This window comes from Carcharodon carcharias, chromosome 2 (assembly GCF_017639515.1).
Source record: "Carcharodon carcharias isolate sCarCar2 chromosome 2, sCarCar2.pri, whole genome shotgun sequence".
NCBI lineage: Eukaryota > Metazoa > Chordata > Chondrichthyes > Lamniformes > Lamnidae > Carcharodon > Carcharodon carcharias.
The window spans coordinates 41,294,862-41,321,175 of record NC_054468.1 but is presented as its reverse complement, the minus strand read 5'-3'; the positions used below and the strand labels follow the sequence as shown (position 1 = coordinate 41,321,175).

General features: G+C 42.0%; 1 protein-coding gene across 1 annotated transcript in view; it reads left to right on the top strand.

Moving 5' to 3' along the window:
- Positions 1 to 26,314, top strand: part of LOC121269216 (chloride channel protein 2-like) — a 611,614-nt gene that overhangs the window by 83,346 nt on the left and 501,954 nt on the right. Inside the window, exon 2 of the mRNA XM_041173762.1 lies at positions 20,189 to 20,345. Coding sequence (XP_041029696.1) covers positions 20,189 to 20,345 — 157 coding nt within the window. The remainder of the gene's footprint in view (positions 1 to 20,188; positions 20,346 to 26,314) is intronic.

Here is a 26,314-nt window from a genome sequence, read left to right as displayed (position 1 = left end):
TAGTCCAAGATGTTGCCATATACTGGCGTCTATTGGCACTGACAATGTGATGCTGGAGGTTGTTGATAGTTTCACATGTAAGCTCACCAGCAATGTGTCAGTTGATGCTGAAATCAACACACATCACAAAAGCTGCAGCTGTTATGTCCAAGCCTTTTTTTGAAAAAATACTTTATTCATAAAATATCTGGAAGAACATTACAAAACATTTTAAAATCCCCATCACTAAAACTACAATCAGATTCAACTTTTACACATGGATCACGAGGTGCTTCAGTACAATCAATGGATATTACAATCATTTCAATATGGTCAATGCAGAGATTCAGACAATGGTATTGGAGTTATCAACATACATCATGTTGCACTCTGAGGTGCTTCAATACATTTATAATACAATTAGTATTCAATGCATACATTCATTTTGAGCCATACAGCCCAAGGGGTCTATATCTTTCCCAGCCCCTCGGTGCCCTATGGCAGAAAGGTCTCAGACAGCGACAAATCTTCTCTCCTTGTAGTTCTTTTTTTTTGGAAAAATATACTTTATTTATAAAATATCTGGAGGAACATTCCAAACCATTTCAAAATCACCATCACAAATGTACAATCAGGTTCAACTTTTACAACATATATCACGAGGTGCATCAATACAATCAATGCATATTAAAATCATTTGCAGACATTCATTTTGAGCTGTACAGCCCGAGGGCCTCTCAACAGTTCCCAGCCCCTCAGTGCCCTATGGCAGAAAGGTCATAGACAGCGACCCTTCCCCATTGCGCCTTTGCGGTGGCTGCCCCAAGCTTTACTTAGTCCCTCAGCACATAGTCCTGGACTTTGGAATGTGCCAGTCTGCAACACTCAGTCGGGGACAACTCTTTGCCCTGGAAGACCAACAAGTTTTGGGCAGACCAAAGAGCGTCTTTCACTGAGTTGATGATCACCAGGTCCATGCTGAGTAAGAGATTGTGGAGCAACAGTAACCTGACTAAGAACACTAAACTGCAAATCTCCCAAGCTGCATGCTCAGCGCACATATTTACAGCAGTGAGACCTGGACAACATATGCTCGTTAGGAGAAAAGGCTGAACAGTTTCCACCTTCACCGTCTCAAATGTAGCCTCGATTTATTTTTTTTGGCTGGACAAGGTCACCAACTCTGAGGTCTTGGAGCATGCTAATTCCATCAGCATACGCTCATTGTTAACCAATGACAGCTGTGCTAGCTTTGTCATGTTCATCAGATGGATGATGGTTGTATACCCAAAAACCTCTACTGTGACCTTGCCACTGGGTCAATACCTCCTGGGTGTCCATAGCTCCCCTGCAAAGACAGCAGACAAGATATGAAGATGGTCGACATTGACACTGAACTGGGAGACAGTCACTGACTGGAATGACCTCCGGAGGCTGATTGGTCAGTAGGACATTAGACGAGGAAAGCAGAAACGAAAAGCTCACCTGGCTGAGAAAAGGGCTCAGAATACAGAGGCCAGTGAATTGCACACCTTCTCAGCCCACTGACCTCCTCCTCTGCAGCAAATGCGGTGGAGGTGCCATGCCAGAATGGGACTCCTGAACCACACCAGCTGGTGCTTAACAAGAGTTGACCACGCATGGTCCAAACCATCGTCCTAAGAGACAAAAGGCTGCCACCAAATGAAATTACCAGCTTGCTGTAAAAACCCATCTACTTGACCATCTCCTTCAGGGGAGAAAATCTGCTGCCATTACCTGGTCTGACCTATGTGATTCCAGACCCACAGCAATGTGATTGACTCTTACCTGCTGAAATGACCAAGCAGGCCACTCATTTGTATCAAACCACTACAGAAAAGTCACAGTGGATGTACCTACACTACAGGGACTGCAACAGTTCAAGAAGGCAGTTCACCACCAAAACTTCAAGGGCAATTAGGGATGGGCATTGAATGCTGGCTGTGGCAGTGTTGCTCACATCCCAAAAATGTATATATAAAAGAAATCTCTATACAACCTTAGAACACAGTTGGAGTACAGTGTGCAGTTCTGATCTAAGCTATAGGATTAATGTTGAAGCAGGAGAGAGGCATATTAAAGAATTGCTAGAATACTGCCTGGTATGATGAAATACAAATAATTCCAACATTTTTTTCTGACCAACCTGTCTGAAATTTTATAGGGACGGGGAGGTATTGGGCAGCCCACCTGCCCTTGGGCCTTTTGAGGCCCTCATGTGCAACTAATGGCCTCATTCCACCACCGCTAGTATTTACACACGTGGCAAGAAGCCACATGGGAAGCCTGGCAGATTTAGCTTGTGGGCTGTTGTTGGGCTAGGGGAGAACCACCTTTGTGGGATCCCTGGGCCAATGGAGGCGCCACACCAAAGGTAATCCTCCATCCCTTTAATCCTCTCCCAACCTTTAACCCAGGCCCCATCCCTTGCCTAGACTCCTTACCTGGGCTCCTTGGTGTGGTGGGACTGCCTGTAGCACCAGCAGTAGCCACCATTCCTGGCTGGCACTGCTGGGACTACAGAGCTGTCAGCTATCTGATTGGCTGGCAACTCTTTAAGGTGGACTTCCTCCTGAGAAAGGGGCGGAACTCTCACCCTAAAGCAATTAACACTACTCCTGGTGTTAAATTGCTGCAGGGCAACCATTGGTATTATGAGTGGGCTTCCCCACCCCAACCTTTTTGTCTAATGGGGGTTGTAGAACGAAGAACGGAGTGTAGAAACCCCTAAAATACAGATCAGGTTTTACACAGGGTTTTGAGCCTGTGGAGTGCATTACTTGAGTTGATGATTGTTATGGCACAGCAGATGGTAAATGCTGAGTTGCTCAAATCCAAGCGGGAAACAGTAAACAAATAGTTTTAAATATACCCAGGCAAAGCAACACAATACCCTGGACAGTCGCATTCAAAATTAGTTTTCTCAGTTCTCGGTTCCTTTAGACAGCAACTTGATGCACAGAGGTTGGAGATTTTCCACTCTTGTGTTAGATCATAGAATGCCTTCTCCTTACACAACCTCATTTCCTTTATACATGTTTCTTCCTTTTAATGCCAGTTCCATTGTTCCAATATGTCTTTGCAACTTTTCTTTTCTCATAATGTTAGTATGAAAGGTTTATATTATCAGTAACCTTTGGGAAAAATAAACAGCTTAGCTTATTTTAGCTAGGTGTAACATGCTACCATCTCTTTGAAATTCAAACTAGTCTAATTTATGAAAAATGCAATTTTCCCTCATACCTCATTCTAAATCTTCAGCCATGTTTACGTATTTAGCATTAAAACCCTAGCTCCGTTTTGATAACTCAAAACCTCCAGACCAGCTGTCTCCAATTCAATTAAATACCCCACACACAACACATCCAGACAGAGAAACTAATCCAAGCCCCAATATTAACCCACATTTGCAATAAATCGCAATAAAATTATGGAAGTTATTATATTTTCAGACAATGAACGAAGCACTGTCCAGGTGAATATTTAAGAATAGCTTAGATATGGTTGAAAGAAGGGGGGAGATAATGGGAAATGTGAACAGGGTGAGTGCTTGGAATTAGGATTACTGTCTGTGTGTGTGTGGAGGATAAACATTAACATGTTTGTTGCTCTATGTAATTACATGTAATATAGCAACTTGGATGTTAATAAGTGATTGTGTGTAGCTAGTTTGTTTTATTGCAAGGCAAGGTGTTATGGTCTTGGAACATGAATGTAGCAAGTTTTTTGGTTGTATATTACCTTTTGTGAAGTGTGCTGTACCAAAGAATAGGATGCAAAGTACAAGTTGTACAGTTGGGTTTGGTGAGAATGAGGTGTACATGTTTGGTGCACCAATTTTGATGAACATGTGCTCTTTGAGGGCTGGCAGCACTTGGGGAATGGAACACTTCCAGCTAAGTCTCTTCTGATATGTCAGGGGGCATTAGCAGAATCTCTGAACCAGCTTATTTTGGAAATGGGGACTTTTTACTATTCACCTAGATGCAGGGCAAGCTCCCTCTGATGAATTTTCCAGAAATCTTCCTTATTCTTCAGTTTCTAGAATATCCATCCTACCAGCACAAACTGCTGTAAACTCCTCTGACTGGTAGGAACGGAGGAAAAGATTGGATTTGATTGAAACTTAATTAAAAACTGTCTCTCAATAAAGTAAAACAAAACCAAAAAACTGCTCTTGTAATCACAGTATTTATGTGGCTGGTCCAGCTCAGTTTTTCGTCCGTGGTGACCCCAGGATGTTGATAGGAATGATTTAATGATGGTAATGCTGCTGAACATCCAAAGGGAGATGATTAGTCTCTCTTGTTGGAGAATGTTATTGCCTGGCAGTTGTGTGGTATGAATGTTACTTGCCACATATCAGCCCAAGACTGAATGTTGTCCAGGTCTTGTTTCATGGGATCATGGACTGCTTCAGTATCTGAAGAGTTTTGAATGTTTTATAGTTTTGCCAGTGTGAGATTTGAACTCTTGATCTTAGGATTACAAACCCAGTACCATAACCACTTGGCTATTTAGGCCAAGCTTTAAAAGTCTCTGCAGTGGGACTGGAACCCAGAACTTTTTGTCTGAGGTCAGACAGCGAGAGTCGCTGAGCTAAGCTGACATTGCCTGAAGAGTTTTGAATGGTGCAGAGCATTTATGCAATCATTAATGAACATCCCCACTTCTGACCTTATGATGGAAGGAAAATCATTTGAAGCAGCTGAAGATAGTTGGACTTGGGACCTACCCTTAGAAACTCCTGCAGCAATGCCCTGAGCTGAAATGATTGGCCTCCAATAACCACAATCATCTTCCTTTATGGTAGGTACAAACCAGTGGAGAGTTTCCCCCGATTCCCATGTGTGCGCTTGCAGGTGTGTGCATGTTAACCCTGTTACTCTTTCTGCTATCTTATTGTTATAATGGAGATCAAAAGGTTTCATTGGCTCTAAAGTGTTGGTGGATATCATCAGGATTTGAAAGATGCTCTATAAATGCAAATTTTGTTCTTTTAATTGTTTTCTGTTCAGCTGACAACTCTTTCCATTCATTTATGTTTTACTTACCTGCTTTTCACAGAACTTTAGGGGCCTGGACAGAGTCGATGGGGAGAAGCTGTTCCCACTCATAAAAGAATCAAGATCAAGGGCACAGATTTAGTGATTTGCAATTCATTTATGTTTTACTTACCTGCTTTTCACAGAACTTTAATGGCACAGAAGGAGGCCATTCGGCCCGTCGTGTCTGCACTGGCTCTCCAAGCGAGCAGTATGTTCTAGTGCCATTGCCCTGCCTTTTCCCCATACCCCTGCACATTGTTTCTATTCAAATAATCATCCAATGCCCTCTTCAAATAATCATCCAATGCCCTCTTGAATGTCTCAATTGAACCTGTCTCCACCATACTTCTAGGCAGTGAATTCCAGACCCAAATCACTCATGTGAAAAAGTTTTTTCTCACATGTCATTTGTTTCTATTGCAAATCACTAAATCTGTGCCCTTGATCTTGATTCTTTTATGAGTGGGAACAGCTTCTCCCTATCGACTCTGTCCACGCCTCTAATGATTTTGAATGTCTCTATCAAATCTCCTCTTAGTCTGCTTCTCTCCAAGGAGAACAGTCCCAACCTCTCCAATCTATCTTCATAACTGAAGTTTCCCATCCCTGGAACCACTCTTGTAAACCTCTTCTACACTCTCTCCAAATTATTGAGATCCTTCCTGTAATATGGTGCCCAGAACTGTACACAATACTCCAGCTGAGGTCAAATGAGTGTTTTATGTAAATTCAGTATAACCTCTTTGTTCTTGTACTCTATGTTCTAGGATACCATATGCTTTATTAAGTGCTCCCTCCACCTGTCCCACTTTCTTCAATGATTGATGCACATATACACCCACATATACACTTTCTGCTCCTGCACCCCCTTCAAAATTTCACCCCTTAATTTTATATTGTCCGTCCATGTTCTTCCCTCCAAAATGCGTCACCTCACACTTCTCTGCATTGAACTTCATGTGCCATCTATCTGCCCTCTCCACCAACTTGTTTATGTCCTTTTGAAGTTCCACACTGTCCTCCTCACAGTTTACAACACTCACAAGCTTCATATCATCCACAAACTTTGAAATTGTCCCCTGCACACCAAGATTTAGATCATTAATATATGTCGGGAAAAGCAAGGGTCCCAATACTGTCCCCTGGGGAACTTCACTACAAACCTTCCAGCCTGAAAAATATCCACTGACCATTACTTTCTGCTTCTTATTTTTCAGCCAATTTTGTATCCACCGTTGCTACTGTCCCTTTTATTCCATGAGCAATAACTCTCTTCAACAACTCTCTTCACAAGCCTGTTGTGTGGCACTGTGTCAAATGCCTTTTGAAAGTCCATGTACACCACATCAACAGCATTACCCTCATTGACCTTTTCTGTTACCTCTTCAAAAAGCTTCAGCAATTTAGTTAAACACAATTTCCCCTTTAGAAATCCATGCTGGCTTTTCTTTCTCAACCGGTAATTTTCCATGTGACTACTAATTCTATCCCAAAATAATTGTTTCTAGAACCTTGCCCACCACTGAAGTTAAACTGACTGGTCTGTCATTGCTGGGCCTATCCTTACAACCTTTTAATAATTAGGACATAATGTTTGCAATTCTCCAGTCCTCTGGCACCTCAAAATCTCACAGTGCAGAAGAGGCCCATCGAGTCCACACCAACATGTGAGTAACACCTGACCTACCTTCCTAATCCCATTTACCAGCACTTGGCCCATAGCCTTGAATGTTATGACGTGCCAAGTGCTCATCCAGGTACTTTTTAAAGGAAAAACAGAATTACCTGGAAAAACTCAGCAGGTCTGGCAGCATCGGCGGAGAAGAAAAGAGTTGACGTTTCGAGTCCTCATGACCCTTCAACAGAACTGAGTAAATCCAAGGAAGGGGTGAAATATAAGCTGGTTTAAGGTGGGGGTGGGCAGGGGTTGGGGGGGGGGTGGGGTGAAGAGAAGTGGAGGGGGTTGGTGTGGTTGTAGGGACAAACAAGCAGTGATAGAAGCAGATCATCAAAAGATGTCACAGACAACAGAACAAAAGAACACATAGGTGTTGAAGTTGGTGATATTATCTATACGAATGTGCTAATTAAGAATGGATGGTAGGGCACTCAAGGTATAGCTCTAGTGGGGGTGGGGGGAGCATAAAAGATTTAAAAATATTTAAAAATAATGGAAATAGGTGGGAAAAGAAAAATCTACATAATTTATTGGAAAAAACAAAAGGAAGAGGGAAGAAACAGAAAGGGGGTGGGGATGGAGGAGGGAGCTCAAGACCTAAAGTTGTTGAATTCAATATTCAGTCTGGAAGGCTGTAAAGTGCCTAGTCGGAAGATGAGGTGTTGTACCTCCAGTTTGCGTTGGGCTTCACTGGAACAATGCAGCAAGCCAAGGACAGACATGTGGGCAAGAGAGCAAGGTAGGGTGTTAAAATGGCAAGCGACAGGGAGGTTTGGATCATTCTTGCGGACAGACCGCAGATGTTCTGCAAAGCGGTCGCCCAGTTTACGTTTGGTCTCTCCAATGTAGAGGAGACCACATTGGGTGTTCTTTTGTTCTTTTGTCTGTGACATCTTTTGATGATCTGCTTGTATCACTGCTTGTTTGTCCCTACAACCACACCAACCCCCTCCATTTCTCTCTCCCTGCCCCCCAAACCCCGCCCCCGCCCGCCCCCCCCCCCCACCCCACCCCCACCTTAAACCAGCTTATATTTCACCCCTTCCTTGGATTCACTCAGTTCTGTTGAAGAGTCATGAGGACTCGAAACATCAACTCTTTTCTTCTCCGCCGATGCTGCCGGACCTGCTGAGTTTTTCCAGGTAATTCTATTTTTGTTTTGGATTTCTAGCATCCGCAGTTTTTTTGTTTTTATACTTTTTAAAGGATGTGAGGCAACCCGCCTCCACCACCCTCCCAAGCAGTGCATTCCAGACTGTCACCACCTTCTGGGTAAAAAAGTTTTTCCTCACATTCCCCCTAAACCTCCTTCCCCTCACCTTGAACTTATGTCCCCTCATGACTGACCCTTCAACTAAGGGGAAAAGCTGCTCCCTATCCACCCTGTCCATGCCCCTCATAATCTTGTACACCTCGATCAGGTTGCCCCTCAGTCTTCTCTGCTCCAACGAAAACAACTCAAGCTTATCCAACCTCTCTTCATAACTTAAATGTTTCATCCCAGGCAACATCCTGATGAAACTCCTCTGCACCCCCTCCAGTGCAATCACATCCTTCCTATAATGTGGTGACCAGAATTGCACACAGTACTCTGGCTGTGGCCTCACCAAGGTTCTATACAACTCCAACATGATCTCTCTACTTTTGTAATCTACGCCTTGAATGATAAAGGCAAATGTCCCACATGCCTTTTTCACCACCCCACTAACATGCCCCTCCACCTTTAGAGATCTATGGACACACATGCCAAGGTCCCCTTGTTCCTCAGAACATCCTAGTGTCATGCCGTTCATTGAATACTCCCTTGTCAAATTACTCCTTACAAAGTGTATCACCAAAGTGTATTCCAAAGCTTCCCTTGAGCCTAGGGAAGGCTGAAAAATTATGGCCAGTGCCCCTGCAATTTCTCCTCTCTTCCTTCAATATCCTTGGATGCATCTTGTCCAGTCCCAGTGCCTTGTCAATTTTAAGTACTGACAGTCTACTCAACACTTCCTCTTTATCAATTTTGAACCCTTCTAGTGACAAAGTTTCCTCATCTGTCACTGTGGCTGAGAAGCATCTACCTCCTTGGTAAAGGGGGAAGCAAAGTATTCACTTGATACCTCAGCCATGTCCCCTTTGTCTATGTGTAAATTCCCTTTTAGGTCCCTGATTAGCTCTACTCCTTTTACCACCTTTTTACTATTTATATACCTATAGAAGACTTTGGGATTGCCCTTTATGTTGCCTGCCAGACTTTTCTCATAACTCCTCTTCGCTTCTCCTATATGCTTTTTCACTTCCCCTCTGAACCTTCTGTATTCCCCTTGGTTCTCAATTGAATTTTCTACCTGATACCAGCCATAAGCACACTTTTTCTTGATCTTAATTTCTATCTCGCTTTTCACCCAGGACGCTCTGGATTTGTCTGCCCTGCCTTTCCCTTTCGTTGGAATATATCTTGACTGTCCCCAAACTAATTCCTTTTGACGGTAGCCCATTGTTCAGCTATAGTTTTTACCGCCAATCTTTCATTCCAGTCTATCTGGCCCAGCTCCATTCTTGCCCCATCGAAGTCAGTTCTCGTCCAGTTAATTATTCTTACTCTGGATTGCCTATAGACTTTTTCTATCATCATCCTAAAACGTACAATACAATGATCACTAATATCCTAAATGGTCCCCCACTGACCCTTGATCTACTTGGCCCACCTCATTTCCAAGAACCACGTCCAACAGTGCGTCTTTTCTTGTTGGATTGGACACATCCTGCTATAGAAAATGTTCCTGAACACAACCTATGAACTTTTGCCCCTCTCTGCCCTTTACACTACCACTGTCTCAGTCTACATTCAGGTAATTAAAGCCCCCATTATAATTACTCTATAATGCTTGTATCTCTCTGTAATTTCCCTGCAGCAGATTTGTTCTTCTACATCCTTCCCACTAGTTGGCAGTCTGTAGGCTACACCAAGCAATATAATTGCACCCTTTTTGTTCTTTAGCTCTAGCCAAGTTGATTCTGTCCTTGAACCCTCTGGGATATCCTCCTTTTTCTCCAGCAGTGCAATGCTCTCCTTAACCAATACCACCATCCTTCCTCCTTTCCTTCCTTTCTTATCTTTTCTGAACACCTTGTACCCAGGAATATGTAACACCCAGTTCTGCCCTTACTTGAGCCAGGTCTCTATTATCACCACATCATACTTTCACATGGCAATCTGCGCCTGTAACTCCCCAATCTTATTTACTATACTCTGTGCATTCACATACATGCATAGTAACCCTGATTTAAAATCTGTTACTTTGTCCCTCCCCTTGACTCCACCTATTAATTTACTGTTCTCTATTCTAGTGATATCAGTGTCTCCCAGTATTTTGTGCACCCTGGTATTCCTCTCTCATTCTCTCCTGGTTCCCACATCCCTCCCAAGCTAGTTTAAAGCCCTCCCAACAGCACTAGCAAAACGCCGCGCAAGGAACTCAGCCCCAGCTCCGTTCAGGTGTAACCCGTCCGGCTTGTACAGGTGCCATTTCCCAGAACCAGTCCCAGTGTCCCAGGAATCTAAAGCTCTCCCTCCTGCAATCATCTGCCCTATCCTCCTATTTCTGTACTCATTGGCACGTGGCACGGGGAGTAATCCAGAGATTACTACATTTGAGGCCCTGCTTGCTAACTTTCTACCCAGCTCCCTAAATTCTGATTTCAGGACCACATCCCCTTTCCTACCTAAGTCATTGGTACCAGTATGGACCACGACCTCTGGCTGTTCACCCTCCCCCGGAAGAATGTTGTCGCTCTATGACACCCTTGAACCTGACACCATCATTCATGTTAATCAGTTTCTAGTTTTTAATTCATTGTCAATTTAAAAATTAATCTGCGATGCTCCTGGAAGACTTTGTGACCTTCTTGTTAACCTTAAAGAATTTCAAGTTTAAAATTTACATCCATATTAATAGTAATTATGTGTACCAGAGTCTCATGCTTTTAGTTCTACAATACTGAACCATAAGTTAATAGGGGATAATCTACAGTGACTGGAAAAATGGCTGCCCCTTCATCCATGATATACTTTTAAGTAACCTTTTTTTAAAAAAAATATGCCATGCCAAGTAGTAATAATTGTTTTATTTTTGCTCTTGGTTGTATAATACAGGGCAGTAGGTTAATTGTGGGTGGACCTTTTTCTGATCTCTGGAGTCTTTTATTATTTAAACCAAAGCATTTCAGACCAGAGGCTTAAATTTCAGATAAATGTATTGCCCTGGGGACCCAGTGTACCTTCATTGTTCTTGGGCCAAAGTAAATTGCTCCATACAAAAGGCTGTATTTCATTTAGAATTATAAACGTGCACTAGGAAATGAGATTAGTGATTATCACTGCTCGCGCACTATCTACAGGAAGTAACCAAATGCATTGCCGTCTAGGTTTGATTTGTTAATCATTTGAACATAATAGTAATTCAAACTGTTCATGGTTGGAAATCCCTAATGATGTCCTCACTGCTGTAAATGTATTCCATCAACCATGGTGCTTTTTCCCCCTCGGCATTTACATAGTTTGCCTTGTCTGTTGGTTCACTGCAGTGACTTACTTTGTAACATGTATTAAGATATGTGGATTGAATATTTGAGGACATATGGTTTTCTGGGATGTAGTTGTCAACAAGTCACTGCCGGCAGTGGGTGCAAGCAGGGTAAGTAATGACTGGAGCTGTGTTATAAAGGTGCAATGCAATCCAAAAATTCCAATGGTGTCTAAATCTGGGACAGCAAGGGGAATCCCACTTGACCTCCTGCCAAAATGCTGGTGCTGTGGGTCACACACAGTGACCATGTCGTTTTCATTTTGTAATGTTATATGCATGAGGAATATGCTTAATGCTTCTAGCCCATAATATCGATAATGGGCAAATCATTTGCATTTGGTGACAAAATATTTGAAATACCTCTGAGCCAAATTTATCTTCTGGTGGGATTTAACAATATCTACCATGTCCACATACTCTTTGCAGTTAGAAAACCTTTTTCTGTCTGTTGAATGTGTTTATGGTACTCTGTTTGAATCTGTTGCAGGGTTATTCTTCTCATTTGCCTGTTGTTCAACAGCAGTGTGGGTAATCTACCCACCCAAGTACATCATTATAACAGGAAAAGAATGCTTAATGTTTGAATCAGTATACATATAAAATGATCCATATTGTGAAGTAACAGGATTAATACTCCTAGTTTGCTTCTTTTTGCCTCTTGATTTTATAATATTGTGCAAATTTGTATAATTTTCAAAAAGTGGATGTAGTAAGAGGGAAAGTTTGAGTAGTTCAGCAATATTAACATTTTTCTGATGAATAATCTGAGAACAATATTCTTGGGGTTATATAATCTGGAAGGCAAGCCATCAATGTACAGTGAGAGATGATGTGAAGAACATCTATCTGTCACAGCCACAAAGCATTCCTTAGAAGCTTAAGGCATTTGAATTCAATAATTGTCTGTTCCAATCATCATTCTGTGAATGTGGTGTGATGATAGACTGCTGATTTTGCTCATTCTTGGCAGTTCCTGGTCTAATTATTTGAGAAGCATGGGTTTCCTCATAAGAATGTTTGTGCAGAGTATCTGATTGTTTTCCTAGACTGTACTACAGCATTCGTGTTGCTATTTTAAAGTTCAACCATTTTCTTTGTTAATTTTATTTGAATTTTGTTCATAGCATCTATGACCTCATTGGACAGACAGATGGTAAAATATAGTAACAAAAGATACTGGAAGTATTCAGCAGATCTAGTAAAAGGATTCTGACAAAAAAACATCATTAACATAAAACTTTCACCCCGTTTCTCACTCCACAGATGCTGCCAGACCTGATTTTTTTTTCCAGCATCTGCAATATTTTGCTTTTGTCACTTGTGAAAGAGGTGAAAGTTATAACTCCATTTACAGTAGGCTGTATGTGCCAATAAAGTAATGCAGTGACCATTGCAGGTGCATATCCTAATGATATACTGAAACTTACTATTTTAATATAAATAGCCATTTGGTAGTACAGAACTTGAATATTGCTGAAAAAAGAGACAAATCTAAGCTTTTTATCTTGCACTCATCAGGATACTTCGCAAGAATACCAATATAAGGAGAAAAACAACAATTTATACTGTGTGAAGAGAGTGCTGATTGGTTGGCAAGTGGCGTTGCCATGGAGAATGCACCAGTGATAGTGACTGACAGTTAACTGCCGAGCATTGTTTGAAATTTAAACCAGGCAGCTTCATCCCGATTGGGCAAGGCCTTACCCTGAGGAAAGAGTCAGTAAATGGCTGTCACTTATTTTGTTTAGCTGAAACAGGCTCAATGTGTGTACATGTTCTTTCTGAGTGCAAAGAACAGGGCCCTGTGTATTAATATATGTATTAACATATAGTGTATTCTTGTGAAGTGTCCTGATGAGTGCAAGACAAAAAGTTTAGACATGTCTCTTTCTTAAGCAATATTTTAATATATATGCACCATCCTATCTTTACTAAACTACGATTGAAGTTTAATTTGCCACCTTGCTCTCATGCTCACATTTCTATCCCCAGCTTGCTGCAATGTTCCTGTGAAGCTTGACACAAGCTTGAGGAGCAACAATCTTCCAACTAGGCATTTTATAACCTTCTGGACTCAACATTGTGTTCAACAATTTCGGATCATAGACTTTGTGCTCCATTTTGATTTGCTTTTTTTGCCAAGTGCCAGTCTGTATCTTGCTTTCATGTTTTTCCTTTCAGACTTAGGTGTTCATTATTCTGCCATTAACGCTTATTCTGGACCAATGCTTTGTTTCTTTATTGTAATCATTACGGCTCCCTTTGCCTTTTGTTCCATGGCATCTTTGTTATTGAATGTCTCCTGCCCTCTAACCAATTCCAGACCTTTTATGTGTGAAATGTGTGGACATTTCTACCTCCCTTAAGTTCCAAAGAAGAGTCATATTCAACTTGAAATGTTAACTCTTTCCCTTCCCACAGATGCTGTCAGACCTTGAGTTTTTCCAGCTTTTTCTGTGTTTTTTGGAGTTTTAGCACTGCTAATTAGTCAGCAATCTGAAGAATAATCCTTATGGCAAGATCACCCAGAATGTATTTATACTGTTAGCACTGCACTCTGATTATTATGTATCATTTTAGTGTGCACACATATGCCAAAGTACAATATGTGCAGGATAAATGACCTCTGCCCCACATTGAGCACCATGTTGTCCAATCATCTACTTCAGCGATGGTATTGCTATCATGCTGATGCTAAGTGTATGACTGCATCACCAGGCAACCCGAACAAGCCAGAAAAGTGAGAACGGTAGTTTAAGACTTGATTAAACATCTGTCTATGTTTCTGGAACTTGAAGGGTAATAAGGGAGTTGAAATTAATTTTAAAATTACCAATGGTAATTATAATTCATGTTAAATTGCTGATGTCTGCAGATTAGCAGTTGTAATGCCAAACTGATCATAGTCATAGAGGTCTACAGCACAGAAAAAGGCCCTTTGGCCCATTGAGTCTGCGCCAGTCAAACAAGTACCTAACTATTCTAATCCCATTTTCTAGCACTAGGCCCATAGCCTTGTATGCCATGGCATTGCAAGTGCACAACCAAATACTTGTTAAATTTTGAGGGTTTCTACCTCTACCACCCTTTCAGGCAGTGAGTTCCAGATTCCCACCACCCACTGGGTGAAAAAATTCTTCCTCACATCCCCTCTAAACTCTTGCCCCTTACCTTAAATCTATGCCCCCTGGTTATTGATCCTTCCATCATGGGGAAAAGTTCTTTCCTGTCTACCCTATCTATGCCCCTCATAATTTTATACCCCTCAATTATGTCCCCCCTCAATCCCCTCTGCTCCAAGGAAAATAACCCCAGTCTACTAATCTCTGCTCATAACTAAAACTCTCCAGCCCAGGCAACATCCTGGTAAATCTCCTCTGCACTCTCACAAGTGCAAACACATCCTTCCTATAACATGGATTCCAGAACTGTATGCAATACTCTAGCTGTGGCCTAACCAGCATTTTATACAGTTCCAGCATAACCTCCCTGCTCTTATTGTATGCCTCGGCTAATAAAGGCAAGTATCCCATTTGCCTTCTTGACCACCTTATCTACCTGTCCCACTACCTTAAGGGACTGGTGGACATGTACACCAAGGTGCCTCTGATCCTTGGTACTTCCCAGGGTCCTACCATTCATCGTGTATTCCCGTTCCTTGTTTGTTTAGTTTTTGTCTAGGCCTGTACTTTTTGGACAACCATGGCTCAGTTTTGTGGCACTTTCACCTCTAAATCACAAGTCTATGGATTCAAGTCCGACTCCAGGGCTTGGGCACAAAAAATCAAGACATTATGAAGGAACACTGCACTGTTAGAGCTGCCAGATGAAATGTTAAACTGAATCTGTCAGTTTGGGTGGATGGGAAAGACCTTATTTAGAACAGGAGGAGGGGAGTTATCCTTGGTGTCCACAGCAACATTTATCACTCGATAAACATTGCAAAAAAAACAGATTACCTGGCCATTATTAAATCGCTGTTTGTGGGAGCTTGCTGTGCGCACGTAGACTGCTGCGTTTCCTACATTACAACAGTGACTACACTTTAAAAGCACTTACTGGCTCGTGGTCAGGTGGTCACAAAAAGTGCTATATAAATGCAAGTCTGTCTTTTTTTATATTTTTGGGCTTTACAACTAAACTCATTTGACATATAGGCCACTATCTGATGTGCAGATCCATGGGTCAAAAATGTTTGGGCACTTTTCCCCCACTATCTCTATTCCATGATTAGTCTTTTTAAAAATACCTGTTCTTTCGCATTATGGCTGAGTTTCATCCCGTTTTTGACAAAGTCATGTGATTGGTTAGACATGTGTTGTCACGCGTATCTGCTTACCTCTATGGAATAATTAGGAATAAAGGCTAGCAAGGCTTGCAATTATATAGAGCTTTTCATGACCTTCAGATGTTCCAAAGCACATTACAGCTTTTGACATGCAATCACGATTGTAATGTTGGAAAAGCAGCAGTCAATTTTGCACACAGCTTCCTCAGTATTGCACTGCCACGTCAGCTAAGATTTGTGTGCTTCAGTCTCTGGGATTGAACTTGAAACACCAGCCTTTGGAGTGAGAGTACAACCAACTGAATCATATTCCTTTTAATGTAAGGTGACAACAGGGGTTGTTTCTGTAGGTGGGGTCCATCTCATTTGATGAAAGATGGTCAGGTCCAATAATGTTGAGGACTCCCAGGGCAACTCCCTCCTGACTATACAACTGTGCAACCACCTCTGCTGGGTCTGACCTGCCAGTGGGATTGCACATACACAGGGATGGTGGTGGTGGTGTCTGGGACATGTTCTATAAGGTATGATTCCGTGAGGATGTCAGGCTGTTGCTTGACTAGTCTGTGAGCCAGCTCTCCCAATTTTGGCACTTGCCCTCAGATGTTAATGAGGAGAACTTTGCAGGGTCGACAGGACTGAGATTGCCATTGTAGTTTCCAGTACCTTGGCCGATGCCAGTTGGTCCATCAGGTTTCATTCATTTTTTGTGACTTTGTAGCAGCTTGTTACAGCTGAGTTGCTTGCTAGGCCATTTAAGAGTCAACCGCATTGCTGTGGGTCTGGAGTCACAAGTAGGGCAGACAGCAGATTTCCTTCCTTAAAGAGCATTAGTGAACGAGATGGGTTTTTACAACAATCGACAATTACATGATCAACATTTTAATTCCAGATTTTATTAAATTCAAATTCCAAAATCATCTGTGGCGGGATTCAAATCCTTGTCCCCAGAATATTACCCTGGGTCTCTGGTTTAATAGTCCAGCTACAATACCACTATGCCATTGCCTCCCCATCACCTCTATCACACCCAAACCGGTGGAGTTTGGAACAGGACGTTTAATAGGCCTTTGTTCTTCGTCATGGGCCACTGCTTTTTGGTTCGTTGAGAATGGGCAGTCTGTTTTCAGTTATTCCATGAAGAGACCTGGTGATGGTAAACAGTGACAGTTTGCTATGCCACACAATATAGTTTATTTTGAAAATAATAATAAAACTTGTGTTTCATTTGGTTTAATTCAAATGTTCTGACTAAAATTTAAATGGTCAATGAGAAACAGGCATTTTTTTTTTCCATTTGTCAAATAGTCTTGGAGTCTTTAATTCATTCCAGTACAGAAGGAGCCATTAAGCCCATCAAGTCCATGCATGTTCTTTGTTAAGCAATCCAGTCAGTCATATTCCCCCACAGCCCGACAAGTTTATTTCCCTCTAGTACCCATCCAATTTCTTTTGAAATCAATTATTGTCTCCGCTTTTACCACCTCTGTAGGCAGCAAGTTCCAGGTCATTCCCACTCACCTTTGTTTTAAAAAAGATGTTCTTTATCGCAACCTCTGCATCTCTTGGCCAAAACCTTAAACCTGTGTTGCCTAGTCTTTTGTATGATCAGCTAATGGAAACAGCTTTTCTGTTTCTAACTGATCTAAACCTGTCGTAATGCTTTAACATGATGGTGCAGATCAGATTTAAACATATTATTATGCAATAGAAATGTTATCCAGCTGCTTACATGTAACATCATAGCATTGAAAATAACCTGCTTTCACCCCCCCCACCCCAACTTTCCCACTGCAAAGAAAATAATATTTTAAAGGAATATTGCTGAAAAAAAAGACATTTTTGTCGAGAACTACACTGACCAATTTAAGATTGTCTGTTGGATTCGCAGTGTGGCACATTTGTGTGTACTGGAAGCTGCACATATTAATACACAGGGTCCTGTTCTTTGCAGACAGAAAGAACATGTACACACATTGCGATAAAAGCAAAATACTGCGGATGCTGGAAATTTGAAACAAAAACAGAAAATGCTGGAAAAACACAATAGGTCTAGCAGCACCTGTGGAGGGCGAAACAGAGTTAATGTTTCGAATCAATATGACCCTTCTTCAAAGAATGCTGCTAGATCTGCTGAGTTTTTCCAGCATTTCTGTTTTTGTATGCACGTTGCACCTATTACAGCTAAACAAAATAAGTGGTTCATTCCCCAGGGCAATGTTTTGACCAATCAGTGTCAAGCTGCCTGGTTTAAATTTCAAACAATGCTTGGTAGTTAACTGTAAGTCACTGTAAATTGGTGCATTCTCCATAGCAATGCTTCTAGCAATCAGAGGCCACTTGCCAACCAATCAGCACTCTGTTTTCATACAGTATAAATATGTTGTTTTCCCCTGACGTCGGTGTTTTCTTGTAAATTGTCCTGATGAGTGCAAGATGAAAAGCTTTGACAAAAAAGTCTCTCTCTTTTCAGCAACACTCAGGTTATGTTTTTAAAGGAAACAAAACCTTGTTCAGATATATGAATTTGACTTTGTGAACCGAATGATCAAGGGAATTGCCTGCACACCTAGTCTTATTTTTTTTAAAAAAGGCTTGCATTTATCTCATGCATTTCAGGTGTCAGGGTTTCCCAAAGTGCAAGGTACTCTGGAGCATAGTCATGATTATAAAGTAGGGCATTGCAGTATCAAATCTGCATGCAGCAAATTTTCATAAACCGCATCAAGATCAATGTCAAGATAATCTGTGACAGCTGAGATTATCCGTTTGCGCCTCTGGAATGGGGTCTGACTCGGGTGAGAATTGTCACCATTGAGTAGTGCAATCTGCCATTGCCAACATCACTGGAATAATAGCCTAGATCTCCCAACTCTGGATCGTCAGAGACTGAACCTACAATACAAGATGAGCATGGGGACCCTGTGGAAGTCCTGATTCACTGACTCTGTGGGTATCGCCCGGGAAGTTTGAACTTCTGATGGACAATTCCCTTGCTCCCCGGGACCCTCCAAAAAAAGCCATAGAGCCTTGGAGTTATACAGCATGGAAACGGGCCCTTTAGCCCATCATGACCGTACCTGCCATCAAGCACCTTTCTATTCTAATCCCACTTTCCAGCACTTGGCCCGTAGTCCTGTATGCAGTGGCATTTCAAGTGTTCATCTAAATACTACTAAAATGTTGTGAGGATTCCTGCCTCTACCACCCCCTCAGATAGTGTTCCAGATTCCAACCACCCTCTGGGTGAAAAAATCTTTCCTCAAATCCCCTCTAACCTCCTGCTACTTACCTTAAATCGATGCCCCCCTGGTTACTGATACCTTCGATAAGGGGAAAAGTTTCTTCCTATCTGCACTATCTATGTCCCTCATAATTGTGTATTCCTCTATCAGATGTGCCCTCAGCCTTCTCTGCTCTAAGGAAAAAACCCTAGTCTACCCAGTCTCTCTTCATAGCTGAAATGCTCTTGCCCAGGCTACACCTTTGTGAATCTCCTCTGCACCCTCTCCAGTGCAATCACATCCTTCCTATAGTGTGGTGACCAGAACTGCACACAGTACTCCAGCTTTCACCTAGCTAGTGTTTTATACAGCTGACTCAGAGTTAGAGTCTGAGACTTTGGACAGTTCTGAATTACTTACCTGAATAGTTATGCAGGAAATGCAAGACAGAAAAATCTTAGCCTAACTCCTGGGTAACTATACAACTGACCCCATGTCAAATCACTCTCATTGATGCCACTGACTCCTCCCTCGATCCCTCCAACCCACCCACCCAGCAGCCACCCTACCTATTTACCTCACGTACCTATTCGCTTACCCATTCCCCCTCACATTCATTCATTAACACAGTGAGAGGCTTGGGGACCTTCCAACGTGAAAATGTGGTGGCTTCTGCACAGGTTCTCTTTGCTGCTCTCTCTCTGGATTCCTGCACTGAGGGAGTTCTGCAGGACCCTCCATTGGAAATTTGGCCAGGAAAATTGTATGGAGATAAGTAGGTAATTTTCTGCCTGATCTGCCTTGGATACAGGGGTTCCAATGCTGGCTGGAAAATTTGGGCCAATGTTCTAGAGCTCCCCAATCCTTCCCCTCCTCACACATTGTCTGGCATTGATTGCAGCATAATGCTTTTCTTGTGTACTGAGCCCTCTCCGTCTCTATAAAACCATTTTATTATTTGTAGTTCCCACCCATTAACTTGTTTATTTGCAACAGCTAGAGTATGCATTTTTATTGGGTAAATGAGAATTAAAACTGGGTTTGTCCTGGTAGCTAACTGGTGTTTTGTCACAAAAAGTGATAATTTCAGTCAGAAAATGTGCCAAAAGTACAGTGGTAATGTAACTATAATCATGCACCTCAGCAACATCTGTCAACAGCACATGCAGTAATTCTAGACATCCCTCTTTGAGAAACTGTCTGTAGTTGGTTCCATTATAGAAGAAGGTTGCCTTGGTTGAATGCTTATCAAATCAGCAGAGGTGATGAAGATAAACAGAAGTTTGAATTTGGGATGGGAATATGGCCCTTCATTATTATGATGTTGACAATACCCCTCTTGTTTGTTATTGATTGTTTTTCCATTTTATTATTAGATGTATGGCAGATATACCCAAGACTTGGGTGTATTTGCCAAAGAAGAAGCGGCTCGTTTGCGCCAAGAGAAGGACCATGCAAGAATATTTTCCAAAGAGCATATTAAGCGTGCTGAGTTAATAGAGTATGATCGGAGCCGTTGCTCTAGATGTAGAAGTAAGTCGTTTTAAACCATATTCATGTGGCAGTCTAATTAAAATGTAGCAGCAAATATTAATATTTGGTGCAGATTATTGACTGGCAGCTATATAACACAATGAACGCAATTAAACTGAACTGCTGTTTTCTATAATATTTAATTGTAAATGGATTGAATAATGACAGTTCCGTTAAGTGTGTTGAATATTTATTTTAAAAAAACACCATGGACAAAGACTGATTGTTATGCTTTTTCATCATGCAGAGTTCATGGTTAAGAAGTAATTTTTGACATGGGGTGTCTTGCTCTAGCATAGATCTTTCAGCAGTTAGGCTGTGGTGAAGAACTCCATGTTTGATGTTTTTAACAGGCAGACTGTATGAATATTTTTTGTTGGCCTCAGGTAAGGCAATACTTACTGGAGGAACGTTCACCCTGTTTCTAAGCAGGTTCCTGTTATAAGCAGCAATTGAAACCTCTCCTAAACCAGAAAATAAAGATGCAGCATTGAAAAAAATATTTTTCTGATGCAATGTTAATGGATTTTGTGAGGAAATGTATATGTTGTTTAATCTGGCAATGGACCACTTTCTTTGCAAAAAGGAAGTGGGAAAGGAAGGAAAGTGGTTTATCCATCCTATGTGAAAGTTAATTGATAATCCAGGATATCCATACAGGAAGGATGGGACAATCCCTGTTGAGTGGAAGAGTTTTTTCCCCCTCCACAATGTGATTGTATTCCTTACTAAACCTTCCTGTATGGCATCTTGTTGCTATCTATCATTATTTGCCCTTAAACCGTCAGATATTTTTAAAGAAAACTTTGATTTTTATGATGCCCTGGTATCAACATTTTTGTTTACTGAATTGGGTTTCAACCTGTGCCTCAAATGCTTTCCAAAACGTCCTGATTTTGTTCATGGCGAGTTTTGCCCGAAATTGTTCGACAACAACCTAGGTAGCAGATAAGATAGAGAATGAAGGATAAAGTTTTTGCTTTGGGTGCATGGATGCAATGGACAATCCAAAAGTAAGAAAGAAAGACTTGTATTTGTGCTTTTCATGACCCCAAGATGTCTCGATGTGCTTTACAGCCAATGAAGTACTTTTGTTGCTATCTGCCACAAATTGCAGCCAAAATAGGAAGGACGTGATTGCACTGAAGGGGGTGCAGAGGAGATTCACCAGGATGTTGCTTGGGATGAAACATTTAAGTTATGAAGAGAGTTTGGATAGATTTGGGTTGTTTTCGTTGGAGCAGAGAAGACTGAGGGGCGACTTGATTGAGATGTACAAGATTATGAGCAGCATTGACAGGGTGGATAGGGTCAGTCACAATGGGGACATAAGTTCAAGGTGAGGGGCAGGAGGTTTAGGGGGTGTGAGGAAAAACGTTTTTACCCAGATGGTGGTGATGGTCTGGAATACGCAGCCTGGGAGGGTGGTGGAGGTGGGTTGCCTCAATCCTTTAAAAAGCACCTCGATGAGCACTTGGCACGTTATAACATTCAAGGCTATGGGCCAAGCGCTGGTAAATGGGATTAGGTAGGTAGGTCAGGTGTTTCTCATGTGTCGGTGCAGACTTGATGGGCTGAAGGGCCTCTTCTGCACTGTGATTCTGCGCAAATAACACTAGTTTTAAATACTGATTTTTCTTGACTGTTGCGCAAACTCATTTACATATCAGCAAATGTAAAATCTACCATGAACCAGTGCAATTGGGCAGTATTTAAATTCCATTTATAATGGGATCTTAAAAAAATATTTAGAATAATCTGTGATATGTTTGAGAGGTAACAAGGAAATACAGCTGAAAATACTACCAAAATAGGCAGCGTTTTAAATAGTGTATCGTCCACCATCTGTGAGAAACCTGGGGTGGATTTTATGTGAGGGAAGGATTACCTGCCCACCGCACTCCCCCACCCAAACTAAAAGTTGATCAACACTTTGCCGACCAGAAATCCAGCTACCCCACAGTGACATTATATTCCAAGGACCCTTAATTAGTCAAGCGTGGGCTCCCAACACGGAGGAGGTCCTGCACGCAAGAGCCACAGAGCTGTAGCCCCAGCAGCGCCAGAAGACAGCAATGGCCGCTGCTGGGACTACAACCAGTTCCAATGAAGTGAAAATGGAACGGGACTTAAGGTAAGTGTAGATTTTGGGTGGGCACAGCCGCAACACCCCAGCGAGTGTAGGGTTGTGGGGAGATCATGTTAGAGAGTCCTTCACGTGCAGGAAGAGTTGCCGTTGGGCTTCTACAAAGACAGCAGATAAGGACCGAATCTCGGGACGCCTTATTCAACTGATAATGTCCGCAGGGCAGGGGTGACTTTCCTAGATCTGTCTGAATATTGTTATCAACACAGGTTGTTTCTGCTCTTACAGCCTCCTGCTTTGCCTGGGGCTTAACCCAGGCCAGTCGATGTTAAGGGGATAATAGTCCCAAGTTACTTGACCTCGGGACCAGTTCTAGAGTACTGTGGGGGATATTTCACACATCTTGCAGCTGGCCCTCCATAAGTGAAGCACAGAGATGACCAATGCATTCTTTATGTCGTGGTGGACTTTTCCACCTGTTATCTGATTCAAAATGGATTCACACCAATGGCTGGGTGCTGCCCTGCACTCCTGCTGCCGTCGGGGCAACTCAAGACCAGTTTAGGAGATTTTGTAAACTCTAAGCAACTTCTCGATTAATGTGCTGCTTGTATGTGATCAAAACAAAATGGTTGTGCAAGTCTGTGCTCGGTTTGCAGACTGCTGTCAGGACACATTCTAGCTTTACAACTTGCCAAGAATGTTTTGTGGATGGCTGCTTGGGGATAAGAAAGTAAGAAAGACTTGCATTTATATAGTGCTTTTCATGATCATCAGATGTCTCATTGTTTTATAGCGCAAGTACTTTTTGAAGTCTAATCACTGTTGTAATGTAGGAAAGATGGCCAATTTTGCACGCAGCAGATTTCCACAAATGGCAATGTGATAATGATTAGATAATGTGATTTTGTGATGATAATTGAGGGAACCCCCACTGTCCTTCTTTGAAATAGTGCCGTGCACACTTTCACACCTACCCACGCTGATGGATGGGACTTCGGTTTAAGGAAGGAAGGCCACTACAGTGCTTTGTAGGCAGAAATCAAAGCAATACTTTAATTGCACAATGCTTCAGATTGTGTGTTCACCATGCTACCGTGAAAACTGAAATTTGTCTGTAAGCAGTGTTATGATCCCCAGCTGAGGTTACCACTGGACAAGCTTGATTCCAGGGTGGAACCCAGCTTGATAGATCTTAACTTTTATTTGTTTGTTTAGATATGTGGAGAGTTGCTGCTGAACAGTTTCACTGAAGTCAGCTGATGAACTTTTAACAAAAAAAACATTTATTCAACAAGAAAAGATGAACTATATGCTCCTTCACCCACAACTATACCTTTAAACATATATACAGATTTGTAAGGATAACACAAGTTACAAAAGCTATCTTATACTTTAACGTTCACAGTAAATACCCAATCCATGTAAAACTATAGCAACCTGTGGTCAGGCACACCACAGTCTGGAACCAGAAATGACAGATGTCGCCTCAACCAGATGCTATGGATCGCTCCTCACCTCCTCCACCACCCCAGACACTTGTCACACCGTGAGCCAACCAGTCTCACTGAACTCCGTCTTTCACATGAGGGTTTCCGATCTCTGCTCTCCAAGATCTCGCTTTGGAATCTTCTCCTAAGCCAATGCTTTCTCTCAGACACCTTCCACGAAGGTCCACCTCCAGAGTTTCGAACTCTCCATCCAATGTTTCTCTTCCCTAGTCACCACATGTACTCAAGCTATCTTCCATGCACTGTCACCAACTCAGCTGTAAACAGTACACCACTGTTTCACATGCCCATAGCAAAGAGTTACAGACCTTCAACCATCTCTTTGGACTCTCTTGCAGCTTTCAAGCTGTTCTCACTTTAAATCTGCTTTCTGCAGCTTTTGCCTCTTTAAATCTAAAGCTTGGAGCCTTTCTCTCTGATCCTCACGCTGAACTTCACTTAACAGAACCTTTTCCAGGTTCCTGTCCTTCCTTTGAATAGAAGGTCTTTTTTGGACTTTCCCCTCTTCCATTCCCCTGGATTTTTGGGGTTTTCCTTAGCTTGGGACTTCTACCTGTCCCCTTCACTCCAGTCTCTCCTGGCAGCAACTTTCAAAAAAACCAACTGAACACCACAGCTTCCAAATCAAAACAGCTGTTTCTCCGAGAGTGTGTGTCTGTGGGAGGGACTTGCATCTCTGGGCCCCCCCCCCCCCCCCCCCCCCCACGTTGCTTGGCAATAGTTCAGGTCTTCTACCCTTGTTTGTTTAACTTAGCAGCAACAGTCATTGCATTTCATTTCGAAATGCAAGCACCTTTTTAAAACTTTAAAACTCCATTTGACCTTTCTTAACACACAGAAATACAAATCAAATTTAAACTTTAAAATTCATTCCTAACACCTACAAATACCAATATAACTTACTTAGCTATCTCTATTTCCTAACAGCAGTAACAGTCATGTTAACTCAGTACAAAAACAGAATTACCTGGAAAAACTCAGCAGGTCTGGCAGCATCGGCGGAGAAGAAAAGAGCTGACGTTTCGGGTCCTCTCGAAACGTCAGCTCTTTTCTTCTCCGCCGATGCTGCCAGACCTGCTGAGTTTTTCCAGGTAATTCTGTTTTTGTTTTGGATTTCCAGCATCCGCAGTTTTTTTGTTTCTATCTCTGTGTTAACTCAGTACCTCATTTGAAAGATGGCATCTCAAATGATGCAGCACACACTCTGTACCGCATCCCTCCCTCTTCTAACGTTGCTCCATAAGCTCAAGCTCACTCTCCAGCTCCTAACACAAAGGTTAAGGTACCTTGATAAGTACTGGGACTCTGGAGAGAATCTGCTGCATCATTGTGACCTGTTGCATAATAGCATTAGGCAGTGAGAGTTGCAGATTGGTAAGGAATCTTCATTTTAATGAGGGATAGATGGTTGGCGGAAAGGGGGAAGCAGAGGAAGGAAGGTCACTACAGCTCTTTCCAGACAGAAATTGAAATGATACTTTAATTGCATAACACTTCAGATGAGGTGTTCAGTACCTACTGTGAAAGCCATACTCCTACTCATTAACAGTCATGGTTCCTTCAGTACCTCTGTAAACACTCTATTGATGGCCATTAAAATTTTTGACAGTGAACTCTTTGATCACTGCAAATAACAGAACTTTTAATCTCAACATTTGTGATGTGGTGTTCTATTCATATATTTATCTTGTTCTGGAGTATCTTCAGCATTTTTCAAAGTCTGTTTAAAAACTCAATTATGTCACCTGTTCCACAGTTGCTTCCTTGGCTCTACATCTTGGGATCCAAGTTGACACAGTTTGGAATAATCCTTTACAAATTTATGAGCACTTCTGTCTGGATTTGACAGTAATGCTTTTGACAGATCTGTTGTGGTAGCTGCTATTGTGGGCCCTTTACAGGTGCCTGTAATACATTTGGTGTTCAACAATCTTTACTGTCTTCAATCCAAAATCAAAATTACTCCAATCTCAGTCATTGAGTTTCAATGTGCAGATGACGCTTGTGTGTCTACTCAGTCAGAAACTGAACTCCATGTCATTGTTGACTCCTCCTCTGAAGCATATGAGAAATGGGCCTTTCACTAAACACCGGAAAACTAAGGTCCTTGTCCAATCTGCTCTCACAATGCCTCTCGCCATCAATTAAGATCAATGGTGAGATCATGGAAAATATGGATCACTTTCTATATGTTGGGAGCCTCTCTACAAACCTAGACATAAATGACAAAATTTATCACTACTTCCAATGTGCCAGCTCAGCCTTTGACTGAGGAAGAGAGTATCTGAGAGCCAGGATCTCAAACTATGACCTTAGTCTTGGGTTTATCAGGCACCAGTGATCCCTCCGCTCTTATATTCCTTGGAGACTTG